Here is a 19,725-nt window from a genome sequence, read left to right as displayed (position 1 = left end):
AAACAGAATAAAAAGAGCTTTCTTAAAATGTATTGGTGCAAAGTTTAAGGACAGAACGCCCTAGTTTATACTATTTTAGAGTGGAATAATTACGGAACTGAAGATTGTAGGGATGATGAAAATGACGTTTGAAGGAAGGTTCGTGTTGAAAAAAGTGTATACAAACGTGGTAATTTGTTCTTGGGTAACCTGGTAAACATGGATGATGCCTGACTGAAAAACTGATGGTAAAACTTTACAACTCCGCAAGTATGCATTTATCGATGCTCAGCTGAAGAAAATTTCATAACATATAGTGTTTCAAAATACAAACGGTGGCGCTGTTCTCTTAAAAAAAAAGACAGCGACCGCCATGATAGTGAATCGTTGTCACTGGAGTAGACCGAGGAAACCGGACAGCTCCGTGGTGCTGAAATGTCAAGCCGCAAATAGGATATCCCTTTTCGGCGCCTCTGTTTCTCTGGATTAAAATTCAAAGAAAATGGCCGTGATCAGGACCGATATTAAAAATCTGAATGACACTGGAAATTTACATTGTATTGCTTGAACAGCAGTGAATCCACATACGACAATGGGACCCTTTGTAACAATGGAGTCTAGCAAACGGTACGTGCTTTTCATTTTTCTTCTTTCGCTTGTTCGTAACATTTCGACTTCAGTGACTCATTATTCAATACCAGAGGAGATGAAAGAAGGATCAGTTGTTGCAAATCTTGCCACTGATCTCAGCCTGGATGTTAAAACGCTGAATCAGAGGAAGATGCGTCTGGACATCATTGGAAATAAGAAATATCTGGACGTGAACAAAGAGACTGGGGAACTGTATATTGTTGAGAAGATTGACAGAGAACATATTTGCACAACAAAGTCATCAGCGTCTTGCTATCTCAGACTAGAGGGAATACTAGAAAATCCAGTACGAATTTTCAATATAGAGGTAGAAATTTTGGATATGAACGACAACGCCCCACAGTTTCGAAGAGAAGTCGTACATCTAGACATATCTGAAGCGACGCCGAAAGGAGAGAGATTCTCTCTCAGCAATGCAGCTGATCCTGATGTTGGAACTAATTCAGTAAAAACATACCATCTGAGTGAAAGTGAATATTTTAATATTGAGGTTCAGACTGGAAGAGAGGGGTCAAAATTTGCAGAACTGATCTTGAAAAAGGCTTTAGATCGGGAGCAGCAGGCTGTTCATAATTTAATACTGACAGCTGTAGATGGAGGCACACCTGCTCGATCTGGTACTGCAAGTGTTATTGTTCGTGTTTTGGACACAAATGATAACGCTCCTGTGTTTGACAAGGTGAATTATAACTTAAAAGTAATGGAAAATTCTCCTATAGGGAGTCTTGTTATTCACCTCAATGCAACAGACTTAGATGAGGGATCAAATTCTGATATAACATACTCATATAGTTTATATACATCAGAGAAAACACAAGAAACATTTAATCTGAATCCTTCCACTGGTGAAATTACTGTTAAAGGGACGTTAAATTATGAAGATTTTAAAATTTATGACATGGAAGTTATAGCAACTGATAAAGGAGCAAACAGTTTATCAGGACAATGTACTATAAAGATTCTGGTTGAAGACATGAACGACAATCATCCAGAAATATCTATTAAATCATTTCAGAGTCCAGTCAATGAAAACATCGAGTTAGACACAGTGATAGCTGTAGTTAGTGTCAGTGATAAAGACTCAGGTGACAATGGAGTGGTTGATCTTCATATTCCAGATAATATGCCTTTCAAACTGAGGGAATCCTCTGATAACTATTATGAATTAGTGGTGTCAGAGCCGTTAGACCGTGAGAAGGTTCCAGAATATGACATCACTTTCACTGTTACAGACAGAGGTTCTCCTCCTTTATCTGACAATGAAACTATGACGTTAGAACTGCTGGATGTTAATGACAATGTTCCACAGTTCCCTCTTTCATTTTATACCATACGTGTGATGGAGAATAACGCACCTGGAGCCTTGCTCAGTTCTCTCACTGCCTTTGACCCTGACCTCCATGAAAACCAGTATCTAGTTTATTTCATCCTGGAGAAGGAGATAGCCAACACCTCCATGTCCATGCTGTTCTCCATCAATCCAGAGAACGGGAATCTTTACGCACTCAAAACTTTTGACTATGAGATCGAGAAGGAGTTTCTTTTCCACATCGAGGCCAGAGACTCTGGCTCTCCTCCACTCAGCAGTAACGTGACCGTCCACATCATCATAGTGGACCAGAACGACAACGCTCCGGTTATTGTGTCTCCGTGGCGCGCGCACGGCTCGGTGGTGGAGGAGAAGATCCCCAGATCCACCGATAAAGGCTCTCTGGTTGCCAAGGTGATAGCCTTAGACACCGACTCGGTGCACAACTCTCGGATTACCTACCAGTTTCTACAGGTGACTGACGCCACCTTGTTCAGTCTGGACCAATACAACGGAGAGATCCGGACTATGAGGATGTTCAGCTACAGAGATCCGCGACACCAGAGACTGGTTGTTGTTGCCAAGGACAACGGGGAGCCTGCTCTCTCTGCTACAGTCACCATCAAGCTGTCCACAGTGGAGACTGCTGTTAAGGCCTACTCTGACATGACTGAGGTGCCTCTAGAATACGACATCTTTTCAGACCTCAACCTGTATTTGGTCATCGGTCTGGGCTCGGTGTCATTTCTCCTGCTCATCACCATATTGGTCACCATCGTGCTCAAGTGTCAGAAACCCAAGCCCAGCAAAGCGGCTCCTCCCTGCAGGAACAGTGTGATCAGTGAGAGGAACTCCACCATCGCAGACTCCACTCTGGTCTCCAACGATGCCTACTGGTACAGTCTGTTTCTAGCAGAGACCAGGAAAGGAAAGCTGGTGGTCAGACAGCCTGTGCCAAAGGGCTCCAGATACATCGTGTCCAGTATACCAAGAGGCACAGGACTGACAGACACTAGTGACTCAGCAGCGTCTACTCTGCAGGTAACAGCTAACTTCTCTCCTATATGTTTATTTGTGCCTAGACATTTCCCAATTGTGGCATTTGTGAACGTCGCTTTAATAAAAAAAAGTAAAATACTATTACTACTACTACTAGTACTACTACTACTACTACTACTAACAATCATAGTAATAATAAGGAGAAAAACTCCCAACATAATTATTTCAACACAACCTGCTACAGTCAAATACTGAAAACATGTTTTACCAAGTAAAAGTAGATTTTTACGGCGAGCCGTATAAGAAGCACAAAGGTGCATCAGAAATGCATGGCCCAGGCTACCGGAGTCGACAGTAAGATGATACTCACCATAAAACGCAAAACAACATCCAGAGCAGAAGTAACTTAATCCATCACATCCACAGCTGCAACACCATGTAAGTCAATTTAACAACTCAAATATCACATTCATGTAGAAAGCACCAGTGCATGTCTGTCAGCCCAAAGATGAGAATATGCAATATCGCTTCCCCAAGATGTGACAAAATAGAAACAAATGATAGAATCATGTTCACAATAGCAGTGATAATAAATCAACCTTTTGATATCAAGTTAAACTGAACTGTGGCTTCAATGCTGCAAACGTCAACATTAGAGAAACAGAGTTCATAAGAGGTTATGAGTCAAGGCCAAACAATTACAAATCAGTGTATGTTTGTTTATCGTGCAAATGAATACTCAAAGCGTTCTCATTTGGCTTTTAAGGCTTCTTGGTGGAATCAGTTTTAAGGGCCTTTTGATTGTTCGTGCTCTTTTTTTCTCTCAACTTATGCCTTTTAAAAAAGTGATAGGGCCAAATTCAGCCGTTTCAAAAACTGGCGGTGACCTTTCCCTGGTGTCCCCTCTATGATGACGCATAGGTATTAAAAAATGTTCTTGAAATTGCCTCATTTTAAATACATGTTCCCGCAATTTGCACAGAGTGGCGCTGTTCACTCGATAAGACACCTTCCCACGGACGCTATGACACGAACACATTGTATGAAGGGTAGGTCTTGAAACAGCCGGAGAGCCCCGTGGTGCTGAAATTCAAGGGAAAGGCGAGTTCCTTGTTTTACGCGTCCAAATATTGACGGATTTAAAATTTGGATTGGAGGGATATTTCAATATCATCTTTGTAAATCAGTGGATAAATGCTTTAAATCAACTCGCTTACTACAAGCGGTGAACAGAAGAACAATGATGCAGTCCGATGTAACAATGCAATCATGGAAAAGGTACGTGGAGCTTGCTATTCTATTTTCTTTCGCGCATCATGTAACTGCCTCAGTGACTCACTATTCAATACCAGAGGAGATGAAAGAAGGATCAGTTGTCGCAAATCTTGCTACCGATCTCAGCCTGGACGTTAAAGCACTGAATCAGAGGAGGATGCGTCTTGATATCATTGCAAACAAGAAATATCTGGACGTGAACAAAGAGACTGGAGAACTGTATATTGTTGAGAAGATTGACAGGGAATATATTTGCACAACAAAGTCATCAGCGTCTTGCTATCTAAAACTGGAAGTAATTTTAGAAAATCCACTACGAATCTTTAATATAGAAGTAGAAATTTTGGATATGAATGACAACGCCCCACAATTTCGAAGAGACGCCATACATTTAGACATATCTGAAGCGACACCAAAGGGGGAAAGGTTCTCATTGAGTAATGCAGTTGATCCGGATGTTGGAACGAATTCAGTAAAAACATACCATCTGAGTGAAAGTGAACATTTTAATATTGAAGTTCAGACTGGAAGAGATGGATCAAAGTTTGCCGAATTAATCTTAACAAAGACTTTAGATCGGGAGCAGCAGGCTGTTCACAATTTAATACTCACAGCTGTAGATGGAGGCACACCTGCTCGATCTGGTACCGTCAGCATTATTGTACATGTATTGGACACAAATGATAACGCTCCTGTGTTTGACAAAGTGAATTATAACTTAAAAGTAATGGAAAATTCTCCCATAGGGAGTCTTGTTATTCATCTCAATGCAACAGACTTAGATGAGGGATCAAATTCTGATATAACATACTCATATAGTTTATATACATCAGAAAAAACACAAGAAACATTTAATCTGAATCCTTCTACTGGTGAAATTACTGTTAAAGGGACGTTAAATTATGAAGATTTTAAAATTTATGATATGGAAGTTATAGCAACTGATAAAGGAGCAAATAGTTTATCAGGACAATGTACTATAAAGATTCTGGTTGAAGACATGAACGACAATCATCCAGAAATATCTATTAAATCATTTCAGAGTCCAGTCAATGAAAACATCGAGTTAGACACAGTGATAGCTGTAGTTAGTGTCAGTGATAAAGACTCAGGTGACAATGGAGTGGTTGATCTTCATATTCCACATAATATGCCTTTCAAACTGAGGGAATCCTCTGATAACTATTATGAATTAGTGGTGTCAGAGCCGTTAGACCGTGAGAAGGTTCCAGAATATGACATCACTTTCACTGTTACAGACAGAGGTTCTCCTCCTTTATCTGACAATGAAACTATGACGTTAGAACTGCTGGATGTTAATGACAATGTTCCACAGTTCCCTCTTTCATTTTATACCATACGTGTGATGGAGAATAACGCACCTGGAGCCTTGCTCAGTTCTCTCACTGCCTTTGACCCTGACCTCCATGAAAACCAGTATCTAGTTTATTTCATCCTGGAGAAGGAGATAGCCAACACCTCCATGTCCATGCTGTTCTCCATCAATCCAGAGAACGGGAATCTTTACGCACTCAAAACTTTTGACTATGAGATCGAGAAGGAGTTTCTTTTCCACATCGAGGCCAGAGACTCTGGCTCTCCTCCACTCAGCAGTAACGTGACCGTCCACATCATCATAGTGGACCAGAACGACAATGCTCCGGTTATTGTGTCTCCGTGGCGCGCGCACGGCTCGGTGGTGGAGGAGAAGATCCCCAGATCCACCGATAAAGGCTCTCTGGTTGCCAAGGTGATAGCCTTAGACACCGACTCGGTGCACAACTCTCGGATTACCTACCAGTTTCTACAGGTGACTGACGCCACCTTGTTCAGTCTGGACCAATACAACGGAGAGATCCGGACTATGAGGATGTTCAGTTACAGAGATCCGCGCCACCAGAGACTGGTTGTTGTTGCCAAGGACAACGGGGAGCCTGCTCTCTCTGCTACAGTCACCATCAAGCTGTCCACAGTGGAGACTGCCGTTAAGGCCTACTCTGACATGACTGAGGTGCCTCTAGAATACGACATCTTTTCAGACCTCAACCTGTATTTGGTCATCGGTCTGGGCTCGGTGTCATTTCTCCTGCTCATCACCATATTGGTCACCATCGTGCTCAAGTGTCAGAAACCCAAGCCCAGCAAAGCGGCTCCTCCCTGCAGGAACAGTGTGATCAGTGAGAGGAACTCCACCATCGCAGACTCCACTCTGGTCTCCAACGATGCCTACTGGTACAGTCTGTTTCTAGCAGAGACCAGGAAAGGAAAGCTGGTGGTCAGACAGCCTGTGCCAAAGGGCTCCAGATACATCGTGTCCAGTATACCAAGAGGCACAGGACTGACAGACACTAGTGACTCAGCAGCTTCTACTCTGCAGGTATGGGAAAATGTAAAATATTCCACGTACGTTTTTTTGTGTACCATATAGACAGGTTCCATGTTTACAGACCTTACAGGGGACGCGCGCATTCAAGAGGCAAAACGACTTTGGTAGCTGGTTTAAAGATTGTAGTCAACAGATGTAATCAGCGTACAGTTAGCATAACTTTGTTAATCTTCATTGACTAAAATGCCATTTTCAGGGTTGGATCCGTCTGTTTGTCCTTCATATCATATTAAAATACTATGTAAAATGTTAGCTAACAAGACACTCAGTTTTATCATCAGTTCTCTGAATGACATCGCTCTGAGATTGCTATTTCAAACAAATGTTTAGCTAATAGGGCCGAATCGCAAAAACTTCATGGGTTGCTGACATGTCCTATTGATGTTTCTAATATTACCTGGATTTGTGGCTCATTGAGCCCGCTTATCCTTTCCTTATAACCACACCAGGAGCATGATTGTAATATTAGTGTGAATAACCTAATTAAACCAAAAATTCTTCACAGCAAGGTTACTTTACGGCCTCTACATTTGAAAGAAATCTGACAGCTACTGTAAACATACTGTATAAGACATGAGACACAAGTGACACCGAGGTAGGTCTGGGACAGCAACGAAATTGCTGGCATCGATTACATTAGAAAGTAACTAGGTCCGCGCCAATTACGTCAATAAATGAATTGTCAGTGATGGTGAGAAATTGCCAGATTACCTATACTTTGCATAGGCACACACTAAGTCAGAGACCCGAAGAGAAAGAGTGAGAGAAGAGCTCAAACAAATTATGTACATGTTTACAGGCTGTAGAAAAACAGCTCCATCTCCGACAGTGCCCTCCTCCTCATGTTCAAAAGGGAACCCTTGAATTGCAAAACTCTACCAGTCTCATGGTTCAGGCCTGACGTTCTTTCCAGGACAAAGCACTAAATTTGTCGCTTTGTAAGAAAAGTGACTAAACGGGTGTGAAAAGTTGCTAAATTTGTTGGCAACACTGGTTGTGCTACGTGGACAAGCCTGCTTTCTGGCTCCCTAAGTGCACGCGTATCTCTGTGATAACGTTGAAACCCGGCTATGACTGGATTTTATTTATCCACGTGTAATATTTGGGAACACAACCTTCATTGGAAAAAAACATAATTCCTTTCAACAAAACCTTCAACAGTCACACGTTTTGAAGTCACGTTTTAACGAGTAAAGCAGATAATTGCGGCGGGTCGAAAATAGAGCAAAATGGTGGATCAGAAGGGTAAACAGTCGACTGTACGAAAATACTCAGCTTTAAACGCAAAACAACACTGAGCACAAATATCTTTGTCCATGACATCCAAAACACCATGTCAATCAAGGGAGCATGCACTTTAATGCCATGTCTAATGTAAAAAGTTCCAGTGAATGTCGGTAAGCCCTGAAATAACGATATTCTATATCACTTCTCTAAAATATGACAAAATTGAAGTATCCAAAGGAATAATGTTAACATTAGCTAAATGTGTTGAGTTAAACTGCCCTGTTCATTCAATGCAACACACTGTAACATTAGAGAAAGAGTTCACAACAGTTCATGAGTCAGGTTCAACCAATCATGGCCCAGTTTATGTTTTCTTATTGAGCACATGAACTCTTCTCAAAGCGCTGCCATTTGATACTTAATATTTCTTGGTGCGAACTATTTTTCCTGTGTATTTTCAAAAAATGTTTTTTTTATAGAGATAGGGACAAGCTAGGCCATTTCAAAAAATCATGTAATCATGTCCCCAGTGTCCCCAATACGAATGAAACCCATGCGTTTAACCTTTAAAGAACGTTTTATTTCTTTGTATTTATTTAAACCATTTCCTCATTTTAAGTAGATGATCCTGCAATTTACGAGGCGCGGCGCTGTTTACTCGATAAAATACTATCTTACAGTCGCCATTACCCAGATTGGTAAAAACAGTTGAGCTTGATACCGGTGGACAGCTCCGTGGTGCTGAAACTCAAATGAAAGGCAAGAAAGGCGATTTCACTGTTTGTCGCGTCCAAACAATCACGGATTTAAATCTTCATCAATCCGATACATAGATATCAACGCTGTAAATTACTGGATATATGCTAAATATGAACTGACGTGCTACAACGAGTGAACAGAAGAACAATGATGCGGTCCGATGTAACAATGCAGTCACGGAAAAGGTACGTGGAGCTCATTATGCTCTTTTCATTCGTTCATCATGTAACTGCCTCAGTGACTCACTATTCAATACCAGAAGAGATGAAAGAAGGATCCGTTGTCGCAAATCTTGCCACCGATCTCAGCCTGGATGTTAAAACACTGAATCAGAGGAAGATGCGTCTTGACATAATTGCGAACAAGAAATATCTGGACTTGAACAAAGAGACTGGAGAACTCTATATTGTTGAGAAAATTGACAGGGAATACCTTTGCCCGACAAAGTCATCAGCGTCTTGCTATCTAAAACTGGAGGCAATACTAGAGAACCCAGTGCGAATATTTAATATAGAAGTAGAAATTTTGGATATGAACGACAACGCCCCACACTTTCGAAGAGACGTCATACATTTAGACATATCTGAAGCGACGCCAAAGGGGGAAAGGTTCTCATTGAGTAATGCAGTTGATCCTGATGTAGGGATCAATTCGGTAAAAACATACCATCTGAGTGAAAGTGAATATTTTAATATTGAAATACAGACCGGAAGAGATGGATCAAAATTTGCCGAATTCATTTTAACGAAGACTTTAGATCGGGAGCAGCAGGCTGTTCATAATTTAATACTGACAGCTGTAGATGGAGGCACACCTGCTCGATCTGGTACTGCAAGTGTTATTGTTCGTGTTTTGGACACAAATGATAACGCTCCGGCATTTGACAAGGTGAATTATAATTTAAAAGTAATGGAAAATTCTCCCATAGGGAGTCTTGTTATTCATCTCAATGCAACAGACTTAGATGAGGGATCAAATTCTGATATAACATACTCATATAGTTTATATACATCAGAGAAAACACAAGAAACATTTAATCTGAATCCTTCTACTGGTGAAATTACTGTTAAAGGGACGTTAAATTATGAAGATTTTAAAATTTATGATATGGAAGTTATAGCAACTGATAAAGGAGCCAATAGTTTATCAGGACAATGTACTATAAAGATTCTGGTTGAAGACATGAACGACAATCATCCAGAAATATCTATTAAATCATTTCAGAGTCCAGTCAATGAAAACATCGAGTTAGACACAGTGATAGCTGTAGTTAGTGTCAGTGATAAAGACTCAGGTGACAATGGAGTGGTTGATCTTCATATTCCAGATAATATGCCTTTCAAACTGAGGGAATCCTCTGATAACTATTATGAATTAGTGGTGTCAGAGCCGTTAGACCGTGAGAAGGTTCCAGAATATGACATCACTTTCACTGTTACAGACAGAGGTTCTCCTCCTTTATTTGACAATGAAACTATGACGTTAGAACTGCTGGATGTTAATGACAATGTTCCACAGTTCCCTCTTTCATTTTATACCATACGCGTGATGGAGAATAACGCACCTGGAGCCTTGCTCAGTTCTCTCACTGCCTTTGACCCTGACCTCCATGAAAACCAGTATCTAGTTTATTTCATCCTGGAGAAGGAGATAGCCAACACCTCCATGTCCATGCTGTTCTCCATCAATCCAGAGAACGGGAATCTTTACGCACTCAAAACTTTTGACTATGAGATCGAGAAGGAGTTTCTTTTCCACATCGAGGCCAGAGACTCTGGCTCTCCTCCACTCAGCAGTAACGTGACCGTCCACATCATCATAGTGGACCAGAACGACAACGCTCCGGTTATTGTGTCTCCGTGGCGCGCGCACGGCTCGGTGGTGGAGGAGAAGATCCCCAGATCCACCGATAAAGGCTCTCTGGTTGCCAAGGTGATAGCCTTAGACACCGACTCGGTGCACAACTCTCGGATTACCTACCAGTTTCTACAGGTGACTGACGCCACCTTGTTCAGTCTGGACCAATACAACGGAGAGATCCGGACTATGAGGATGTTCAGCTACAGAGATCCGCGACACCAGAGACTGGTTGTTGTTGCCAAGGACAACGGGGAGCCTGCTCTCTCTGCTACAGTCACCATCAAGCTGTCCACGGTGGAGACTGCCGTTAAGACCTACTCTGACATGACTGAGGTGCCTCTAGAATACGACATCTTTTCAGACCTCAACCTGTATTTGGTCATCGGTCTGGGCTCGGTGTCATTTCTCCTGCTCATCACCATATTGGTCACCATCGTGCTCAAGTGTCAGAAACCCAAGCCCAGCAAAGCGGCTCCTCCCTGCAGGAACAGTGTGATCAGTGAGAGGAACTCCACCATCGCAGACTCCACTCTGGTCTCCAACGATGCCTACTGGTACAGTCTGTTTCTAGCAGAGACCAGGAAAGGAAAGCTGGTGGTCAGACAGCCTGTGCCAAAGGGCTCCAGATACATCGTGTCCAGTATACCAAGAGGTACAGGACTGACAGATACTAGTGACTCAGCAGCGTCTACTCTGCAGGTATGGGAAAAGTTGAAATATCACTTGTACGTTGTATTCTTTGTTATCATTTAACTCAACGTCTACCCCCGTACAGTATTTGAGAACATATCTCTAGTTTTAAAAAGTTTGAGGAGCAAAACCACCAACAAAATTATTTTCAACAGTATGCGCAATAGTCATACATCGAGTTTACATTTCAACAAGGTTTCAACTTCGCGATGAAAAGTCGTTGTTCTGGAGGCTCAAAAATTATTTGCTGGTTACTCTCCGTTATAATCGCAGATTATGCATCTATTAGAATGCATATGTGTTCCCTCAAGACTCGGTTTACTAATGGATCTTGAGACGGTTGATCAGCTTACTTCACTTTAACGCAGCAGTATTCGTGTATGTGATTCTGAAATACAAACAATACAATGAAGCTATTAACAATAGGTCACTGATGGCACAAACAACAGCAGCAGATCTGCACTAAGTTATGACCCTCTAGTATTGCTGCACACAACCTAACAAATACATACGCGAACATAGATAACAGCCACCTATTCTTTACAGTGGACTTGTTTAATACAGGCTTTCACCATGAACTTAAATAACCATGCAGAAAACTCTACTCATCATTGGAACGTTTTCTACACAAATTAAAGGCAGTAAGAACGTGTGAGATGTGCTAATATAAACATAACAGTGCAATGACAACACAACAGATAATGTATTATCACAACTCACTTGTCTCTGGACGCACAAACAGGAACACAACAGTGGATCAACTGTCTCCCAAACTGCACCGAACCCAAACCAAAACACACAATGAAAACTGTGCCACCAAGTCTCCAACTGCAGCTGGTCTGCTCACACAAACACCGCTTTACGGAGTCCGTGGCCGCGCCCACTGGTGGCTGAGCCCGCAGATGCACGTGTTCAGTGATATCTTCAGAACAGTCGTGACGTCATAAGGATGGAAAAACCTTTCTAAAAATGTGTTTAATATAAATGGTCTTAGGTGATGTAATAAAGGGATCGATATGCGGGTAGATAAAAACCTACAAGACAGTGTATTTAAAGGACACAGGCTTAGCTACAGGTTGGACAACAAGAAAAGTTCAGCATTCAATGAAAAATAATTTCGATAGCCGAAGTAAGGTCATCACATCCAAAGCTGCAACACCATATAAATCAACTGAACAATTCCAATATCCCATATACTGGAGAAAGCACCAGTGCATGCCAGTCAGCCCAGAGATAACAATCGCCAGTTTCATCGCCATGAAATATGACAAAGTCGAAACAACTGAAGGAATGTTAACATTAGTTTAAAATAACAAATCAGCCTTTAGGTATGAAGTTAACGTGCCTTTTAGTTTCAAAGCTGGATATTTTAACATTAGAGAAACATAATTCACAAGAGTTCTTGAGTCAAATTCAACCGATCATAAGTCATTGCTTGCTCTCTTATTGTGTAAATAAACACTCAAAGCGTTCTCATTTTTTAGCTAAACTTTAGTGGTGCAAGATATTTTCAAACCATTTTAACAAATTATATTTTCAACAATGGTGGGAACCTGTCCCTGTGTAAATCATACATATGCGTTCAACCTTAACGGTTTGCTTTTTAAATTGATCTCATTTTAAATACACCATACTGCAATTTACAAAGTGTGGCGCTGTTTACTCAATAAAATACTAACCCACAGCCCCATGAAAGGGATTCATTGTAAGAACGGTAGAGCTTCAAACAGCCGGACAGCTCCGTGGTCCTGAAACTCACATGAAAGGCGAGAAAATACATTTTGATTTTCTGTGAGTCCAACGGATTCAAAATTTCGCCCGAACGGTTGTACGGATACTTTAATACCATCGTCAAAAAGCAGTGGATAAATGCTTTATATTGACGTACGTACTGCAAGCGTTGTACAGGAGAAAAATAATGGGATTCGAAGTAACAATGCAGTCACGGAAAAGGTATGTGGCGCTTGTTATTCTCTTCTCTTTCATTCGTCCAATAACTGCCTCAGTGACTCATTATTCTATACCAGAGGAAATGAAAGAAGGATCCGTTGTCGCCAATCTTGCTAATGATCTCACCCTGGATGTTAAAACACTGAATCAGAGGAAGATGCGCCTTGACCTGATCGCCAACAAAAAATATTTGGACGTGAACAAAGAGACTGGTGAGCTTTATGTCGTAGAGAAAATTGACAGGGAACAACTTTGTACAAAAACGCTGACACAGTGCTACTTGAAGATGGAAGTAATACTTGAAAATCCGTTGCGAATATTTAACATAGAACTAGAAATTTTGGATATAAACGACAATGCCCCACAGTTTCGACGAGACGCCATACATTTGGACATATCCGAGTCAACGCCTACTGGAGAAAGATTCTCATTAAGCAACGCTGTTGACCCTGATGTTGGAAGTAATTCAGTGAAAACATACCATCTGAGTGAAAATGAACACTTTTCTATTGAGGTTCAGTCTGGAAGAGATGGGTCTAAGTTCGCTGATTTGATATTGAAAAAGGCCTTAGATCGGGAGCAGCAGGCTGTTCATAATTTAATTCTCACCGCTGTTGATGGAGGCACACCTGCTCGATCTGGTACTGCAAGTGTTATTGTTCATGTTTTGGACACAAATGATAATGCACCTACATTCGACAAACCAATATATCGTGTTAAAATTTTGGAAAATTCTCCTATTGGAAGCCTTGTTACACATCTTAATGCAACAGACTTAGATGAGGGATCAAATTCTGATATAACATACTCATATAGTTTATATACATCAGAGAAAACACAAGAAACATTTAACTTGAATCCTTCAACTGGTGAAATTACTGTTAAAGGGACGTTAAATTATGAAGATTTTAAAATTTATGACATGGAGGTTATAGCAACTGATAAAGGAGCCAATAGTTTATCAGGACAATGTACTATAAAGATTCTGGTTGAAGACATGAACGACAATCATCCAGAAATATCTATTAAATCATTTCAGAGTCCAGTCAATGAAAACATCGAGTTAGACACAGTGATAGCTGTAGTTAGTGTCAGTGATAAAGACTCAGGTGACAATGGAGTGGTTGATCTTCATATTCCAGATAATATGCCTTTCAAACTGAGGGAATCCTCTGATAACTATTATGAATTAGTGGTGTCAGAGCCGTTAGACCGTGAGAAGGTTCCAGAATATGACATCACTTTCACTGTTACAGACAGAGGTTCTCCTCCTTTATCTGACAATGAAACTATGACGTTAGAACTGCTGGATGTTAATGACAATGTTCCACAGTTCCCTCTTTCATTTTATACCATACGTGTGATGGAGAATAACGCACCTGGAGCCTTGCTCAGTTCTCTCACTGCCTTTGACCCTGACCTCCATGAAAACCAGTATCTAGTTTATTTCATCCTGGAGAAGGAGATAGCCAACACCTCCATGTCCATGCTGTTCTCCATCAATCCAGAGAACGGGAATCTTTACGCACTCAAAACTTTTGACTATGAGATCGAGAAGGAGTTTCTTTTCCACATCGAGGCCAGAGACTCTGGCTCTCCTCCACTCAGCAGTAACGTGACCGTCCACATCATCATAGTGGACCAGAACGACAACGCTCCGGTTATTGTGTCTCCGTGGCGCGCGCACGGCTCGGTGGTGGAGGAGAAGATCCCCAGATCCACCGATAAAGGCTCTCTGGTTGCCAAGGTGATAGCCTTAGACACCGACTCGGTGCACAACTCTCGGATTACCTACCAGTTTCTACAGGTGACTGACGCCACCTTGTTCAGTCTGGACCAATACAACGGAGAGATCCGGACTATGAGGATGTTCAGTTACAGAGACCCGCGACACCAGAGACTGGTTGTTGTTGCCAAGGACAACGGAGAGCCTGCTCTCTCTGCTACAGTCACCATCAAGCTGTCCACGGTGGAGACTGCCGTTAAGGCCTACTCTGACATGACTGAGGTGCCTCTAGAATACGACATCTTTTCAGACCTCAACCTGTATTTGGTCATCGGTCTGGGCTCGGTGTCATTTCTCCTGCTCATCACCATATTGGTCACCATCGTGCTCAAGTGTCAGAAACCCAAGCCCAGCAAAGCGGCTCCTCCTTGCAGGAACAGTGTGATCAGTGAGAGGAACTCCACCATCGCAGACTCCACTCTGGTCTCCAACGATGCCTACTGGTACAGTCTGTTTCTAGCAGAGACCAGGAAAGGAAAGCTGGTGGTCAGACAGCCTGTGCCAAAGGGCTCCAGATACATCGTGTCCAGTATACCAAGAGGTACAGGACTGACAGACACTAGTGACTCAGCAGCATCTACTCTGCAGGTATGGGAAAACCTAAATTTAACATTTTATTCGCCAATGTTTTTTTTTTTTTTTTTAAATAGCTAAATCTTGGTATTTTCAAACGTAAAGATTACGACTCTACATTCCTTTCAGGGTGTACATGTATGTACCCCCAATAGCTACCAAAATAGTAGAATTCATATTGTAATGGTGTTTCCTAAATTAGTAGACACACATATGATCTTCATCAAAGTTTACATCGAGATATCATTCAAGCCTTGACACGATACTTTAATTCCTTTAACTTTCGATAAATCGCTGGGCATTTCCAGTGCTGCCTTTTCCATTAAATCAGTTTTTGTCGCATTGGGTATTTTGGTACGGCTTAAATTCATACTGCCTTAGGCAACTCAGTGTGCTGCATGTGGCAACATTACTTAAATGCCAAAAGTTTTTACTGCCGATAAAATCCATTAAAATATAGCCTAAATACGGGTTCAGAATAACTCATTTACCACAGTGGAATGGTTTTACGCACACAAAATGGTGCGTAAAAGTCAAACATAAAGGCACGGGTTGTGATAATATTTGTTTTGGACTAATATAATATTATGTAGTATGTTTGTGGTTAAAAGGTAATACAATAAGAATGCATTTTAATACTTAAAAATACATGACAGCAAAAACAATAATCTGTAGTTGCTGCACCACATATCTAGAAAATCCAAAGATCAGTAACCAGCAAAAAACTGTCGGTGGAAACACCACTTAAACATGAGAAATATTCACTCCTGAACTTAAGAAAACCACCTAAAAAAGAAAGTGAATACATGTGCAAACTAACTTCTTTTTACAATGCTAGAATGGTTTTTCGCACACAAATCCGTGCGTAAATGTCGAACCCCAAGGTAAGAACTGTGATATCATATACTTTAACTGGCAGAATATTACGTAGAATGTTTGCGATTAAATATAATACAACAACAGTATATTTCAATACTTAGAAAAACAATACAACGAAAAAAACAACCAACCAAATAAACTAAGAGATTTTGCCCTGTAACTCTAGAAGAACCAAGATCCGTAACCAGGAAAAACTCATGCCAAATATTTAATTACAATTTTTCTCTTAACATCAAAAACTTAACTTCCCAATTTATCTTTTTCTAACTAAAACTTGACGTCCACGATACATTATGAGGTGTAGATGTTCATGAGGGCCTATTCACGTCGCTGCTCTCCACAAAAACCCACGCACCGATGAGGTCATGTTTCTCCAGATACTTCATTGGAGATGCGGCAGGCAGACATATTACACGCAAACCTCGGCTGATCTCAAGATAAAGGAACGTGTTCCTTAAATACCCCCGTTTACTTTCAGCATTTCATATTAAGGACAGTTTCCCTTTTCTCCGACACAACATCCCAAGGCTTTATATACGGATTCTCTTCAATGGCTCGTCATATTCGTCAATATTCCCGGAGAGGGTACGTTTCAGTATTTCTCTTTCTCTCTGCTGTCATGAACACGGTGTTTACCGTCACCCATTATTCTGTTCCTGAAGAAATGGAAGAAGGATCTGTTGTTGCAAATTTAGCAGCTGATTTGGGTTTAGACGTGAAGACTCTGAACAAAAGAAAAATGCGTGTAGACGTTGTAGGCAATAAAAAATATCTTGACATCAACAAAGACACAGGAGAGCTGTTTATTCTGGAAAGAATTGACAGAGAGTTTTTATGCCCACTAAAGACAGCTACGTCATGCTTTCTTAAATTAGACGCTGCAATCGAAAATCCAATACGAATGTTTAATATTGAAGTGGAAATCACGGACATTAACGACAACGCTCCTCATTTTCGACGAGGGACAATGCATTTGGACATATCTGAATCAAGCCCCGTTGGAGAGAGATTCTCGCTGAATAATGCTGCAGATCCAGATGTTGGAACGAATTCTGTTAAAGATTACCATCTGAGCTCAAGTGAACATTTTGAACTCGAAATTCAGACCGGGAGAGACGGGTCGAAGTTTGCAGATTTGATTCTGAAGAAAGCTTTAGACAGAGAGCAGCAGGCTGTTCATAATCTAATACTGACTGCTGTGGACGGTGGAGTTCCCACGCGCACAGGTACAGCCAGCATCATTGTTCGCGTGCTTGATGTGAACGACAACGCCCCTTCATTTGACAAAGACAAATACGTCGTAGAAGTGATGGAAAACTCCCCAATTGGCAGTCTGGTGATCAAATTAAACGCCACTGATTTAGACGAAGGGTCCAATTCTGATATTGTTTATTCATATAGTTTGTATACGTCAGAGAGAACGCAACAGATGTTTAACTTGAATCCAGAAAATGGTGAAATCAGAGTGAAAGAGATGATAAATTATGAAGATCTTAAGATTTATGAAATGGAGGTTATTGCCAGTGATAAGGGGCCTAACTCCTTATCTGGACAGTGTAAACTGACGATACAGGTGACAGATATGAATGACAACCACCCAGAAATATCCATCAAATCATTTCAGAGTCCGATCAAAGAAAATGAACCAGTGGACACAGTGATAGCTGTAGTTAGTGTCAGTGATAAAGACTCAGGTGACAATGGAGTGGTTGATCTTCATATTCCAGATAATATGCCTTTCAAACTGAGGGAATCCTCTGATAACTATTATGAATTAGTGGTGTCAGAGCCGTTAGACCGTGAGAAGGTTCCAGAATATGACATCACTTTCACTGTTACAGACAGAGGTTCTCCTCCTTTATCTGACAATGAAACTATGACGTTAGAACTGCTGGATGTTAATGACAATGTTCCACAGTTCCCTCTTTCATTTTATACCATACGTGTGATGGAGAATAACGCACCTGGAGCCTTGCTCAGTTCTCTCACTGCCTTTGACCCTGACCTCCATGAAAACCAGTATCTAGTTTATTTCATCCTGGAGAAGGAGATAGCCAACACCTCCATGTCCATGCTGTTCTCCATCAATCCAGAGAACGGGAATCTTTACGCACTCAAAACTTTTGACTATGAGATCGAGAAGGAGTTTCTTTTCCACATCGAGGCCAGAGACTCTGGCTCTCCTCCACTCAGCAGTAACGTGACCGTCCACATCATCATAGTGGACCAGAACGACAACGCTCCGGTTATTGTGTCTCCGTGGCGCGCGCACGGCTCGGTGGTGGAGGAGAAGATCCCCAGATCCACCGATAAAGGCTCTCTGGTTGCCAAGGTGATAGCCTTAGACACCGACTCGGTGCACAACTCTCGGATTACCTACCAGTTTCTACAGGTGACTGACGCCACCTTGTTCAGTCTGGACCAATACAACGGAGAGATCCGGACTATGAGGATGTTCAGTTACAGAGATCCGCGCCACCAGAGACTGGTTGTTGTTGCCAAGGACAACGGAGAGCCTGCTCTCTCTGCTACAGTCACCATCAAGCTGTCCACGGTGGAGACTGCCGTTAAGGCCTACTCTGACATGACTGAGGTGCCTCTAGAATACGACATCTTTTCAGACCTCAACCTGTATTTGGTCATCGGTCTGGGCTCGGTGTCATTTCTCCTGCTCATCACCATATTGGTCACCATCGTGCTCAAGTGTCAGAAACCCAAGCCCAGCAAAGCGGCTCCTCCCTGCAGGAACAGTGTGATCAGTGAGAGGAACTCCACCATCGCAGACTCCACTCTGGTCTCCAACGATGCCTACTGGTACAGTCTGTTTCTAGCAGAGACCAGGAAAGGAAAGCTGGTGGTCAGACAGCCTGTGCCAAAGGGCTCCAGATACATCGTGTCCAGTATACCAAGAGGCACAGGACTGACAGATACTAGTGACTCAGCAGCGTCTACTCTGCAGGTATGGGGAAAATACTTATTTAACATGTGATACACACAGATGTACTTAGTGGATATTCAAAAAGTCCACTCATGGGAGACCATAGCAATTGTGACTTTCTTGTCAAGTCAGCGCTTGAGAACTTGTACTCTGCTCTTCACCTATTTTATGTTATTATACATAAATAGTTATCAAATAACTAAAAAGGAACCATGCATCACTGCTAAAATTGTACTTGTGTAAATTAACAACGTCTCCGATAAATCTTCTTATACTTTCTGGTAGCTATTTCCTACTTGTGTATTTAGTCTAACCAGTAATTTGACAAATAATTTAAACCCCCCTTTTCCAAATAGTTCATTCATAGTTATTTCAGCATGTATATTTCTGCAGACATTAGGTGTTGGGAGGAGAAATGGCGCAAGATGTGGGGCACATTGATATGATGTTACATTGAAAGTATC

General features: G+C 41.6%; 1 protein-coding gene and 1 pseudogene across 8 annotated transcripts in view; both read left to right on the top strand.

Annotated features, from left to right (window-relative positions):
- The window catches only part of LOC146326861 (protocadherin alpha-C2-like), a 33,027-nt gene that overhangs the window by 3,054 nt on the left and 10,248 nt on the right, over positions 1-19,725 (top strand). For 2 of the 8 annotated variants that reach the window (XM_084719139.1, XM_084719144.1), the window contains exon 1: positions 3,994-6,590. The exons of 1 other annotated variant lie outside the window; for it this stretch is intronic. In XM_084719139.1, coding sequence (XP_084575265.1) covers positions 4,179-6,590 — 2,412 coding nt within the window. In that variant the 5' untranslated portion in view covers positions 3,994-4,178. Of the gene's footprint in view, positions 1-517; positions 2,981-3,993; positions 6,591-12,900; positions 15,460-16,712; positions 19,283-19,725 lie in introns of those variants that run through there. 5 more of the 8 variants (XM_084719142.1, XM_084719148.1, XM_084719141.1 and 2 more) reach the window with 3 other exon arrangements.
- On the top strand, positions 8,739-11,470 carry LOC146326862 (protocadherin alpha-C2 pseudogene; annotated as a pseudogene).

Source organism: Lutjanus erythropterus, chromosome 5 (assembly GCF_056507025.1).
Source record: "Lutjanus erythropterus isolate fLutEry1 chromosome 5, fLutEry1.hap2, whole genome shotgun sequence".
In the NCBI taxonomy this organism is placed as follows: domain Eukaryota; kingdom Metazoa; phylum Chordata; class Actinopteri; order Lutjaniformes; family Lutjanidae; genus Lutjanus; species Lutjanus erythropterus.
This window is presented reverse-complemented; position numbering and strand designations above follow the sequence as displayed.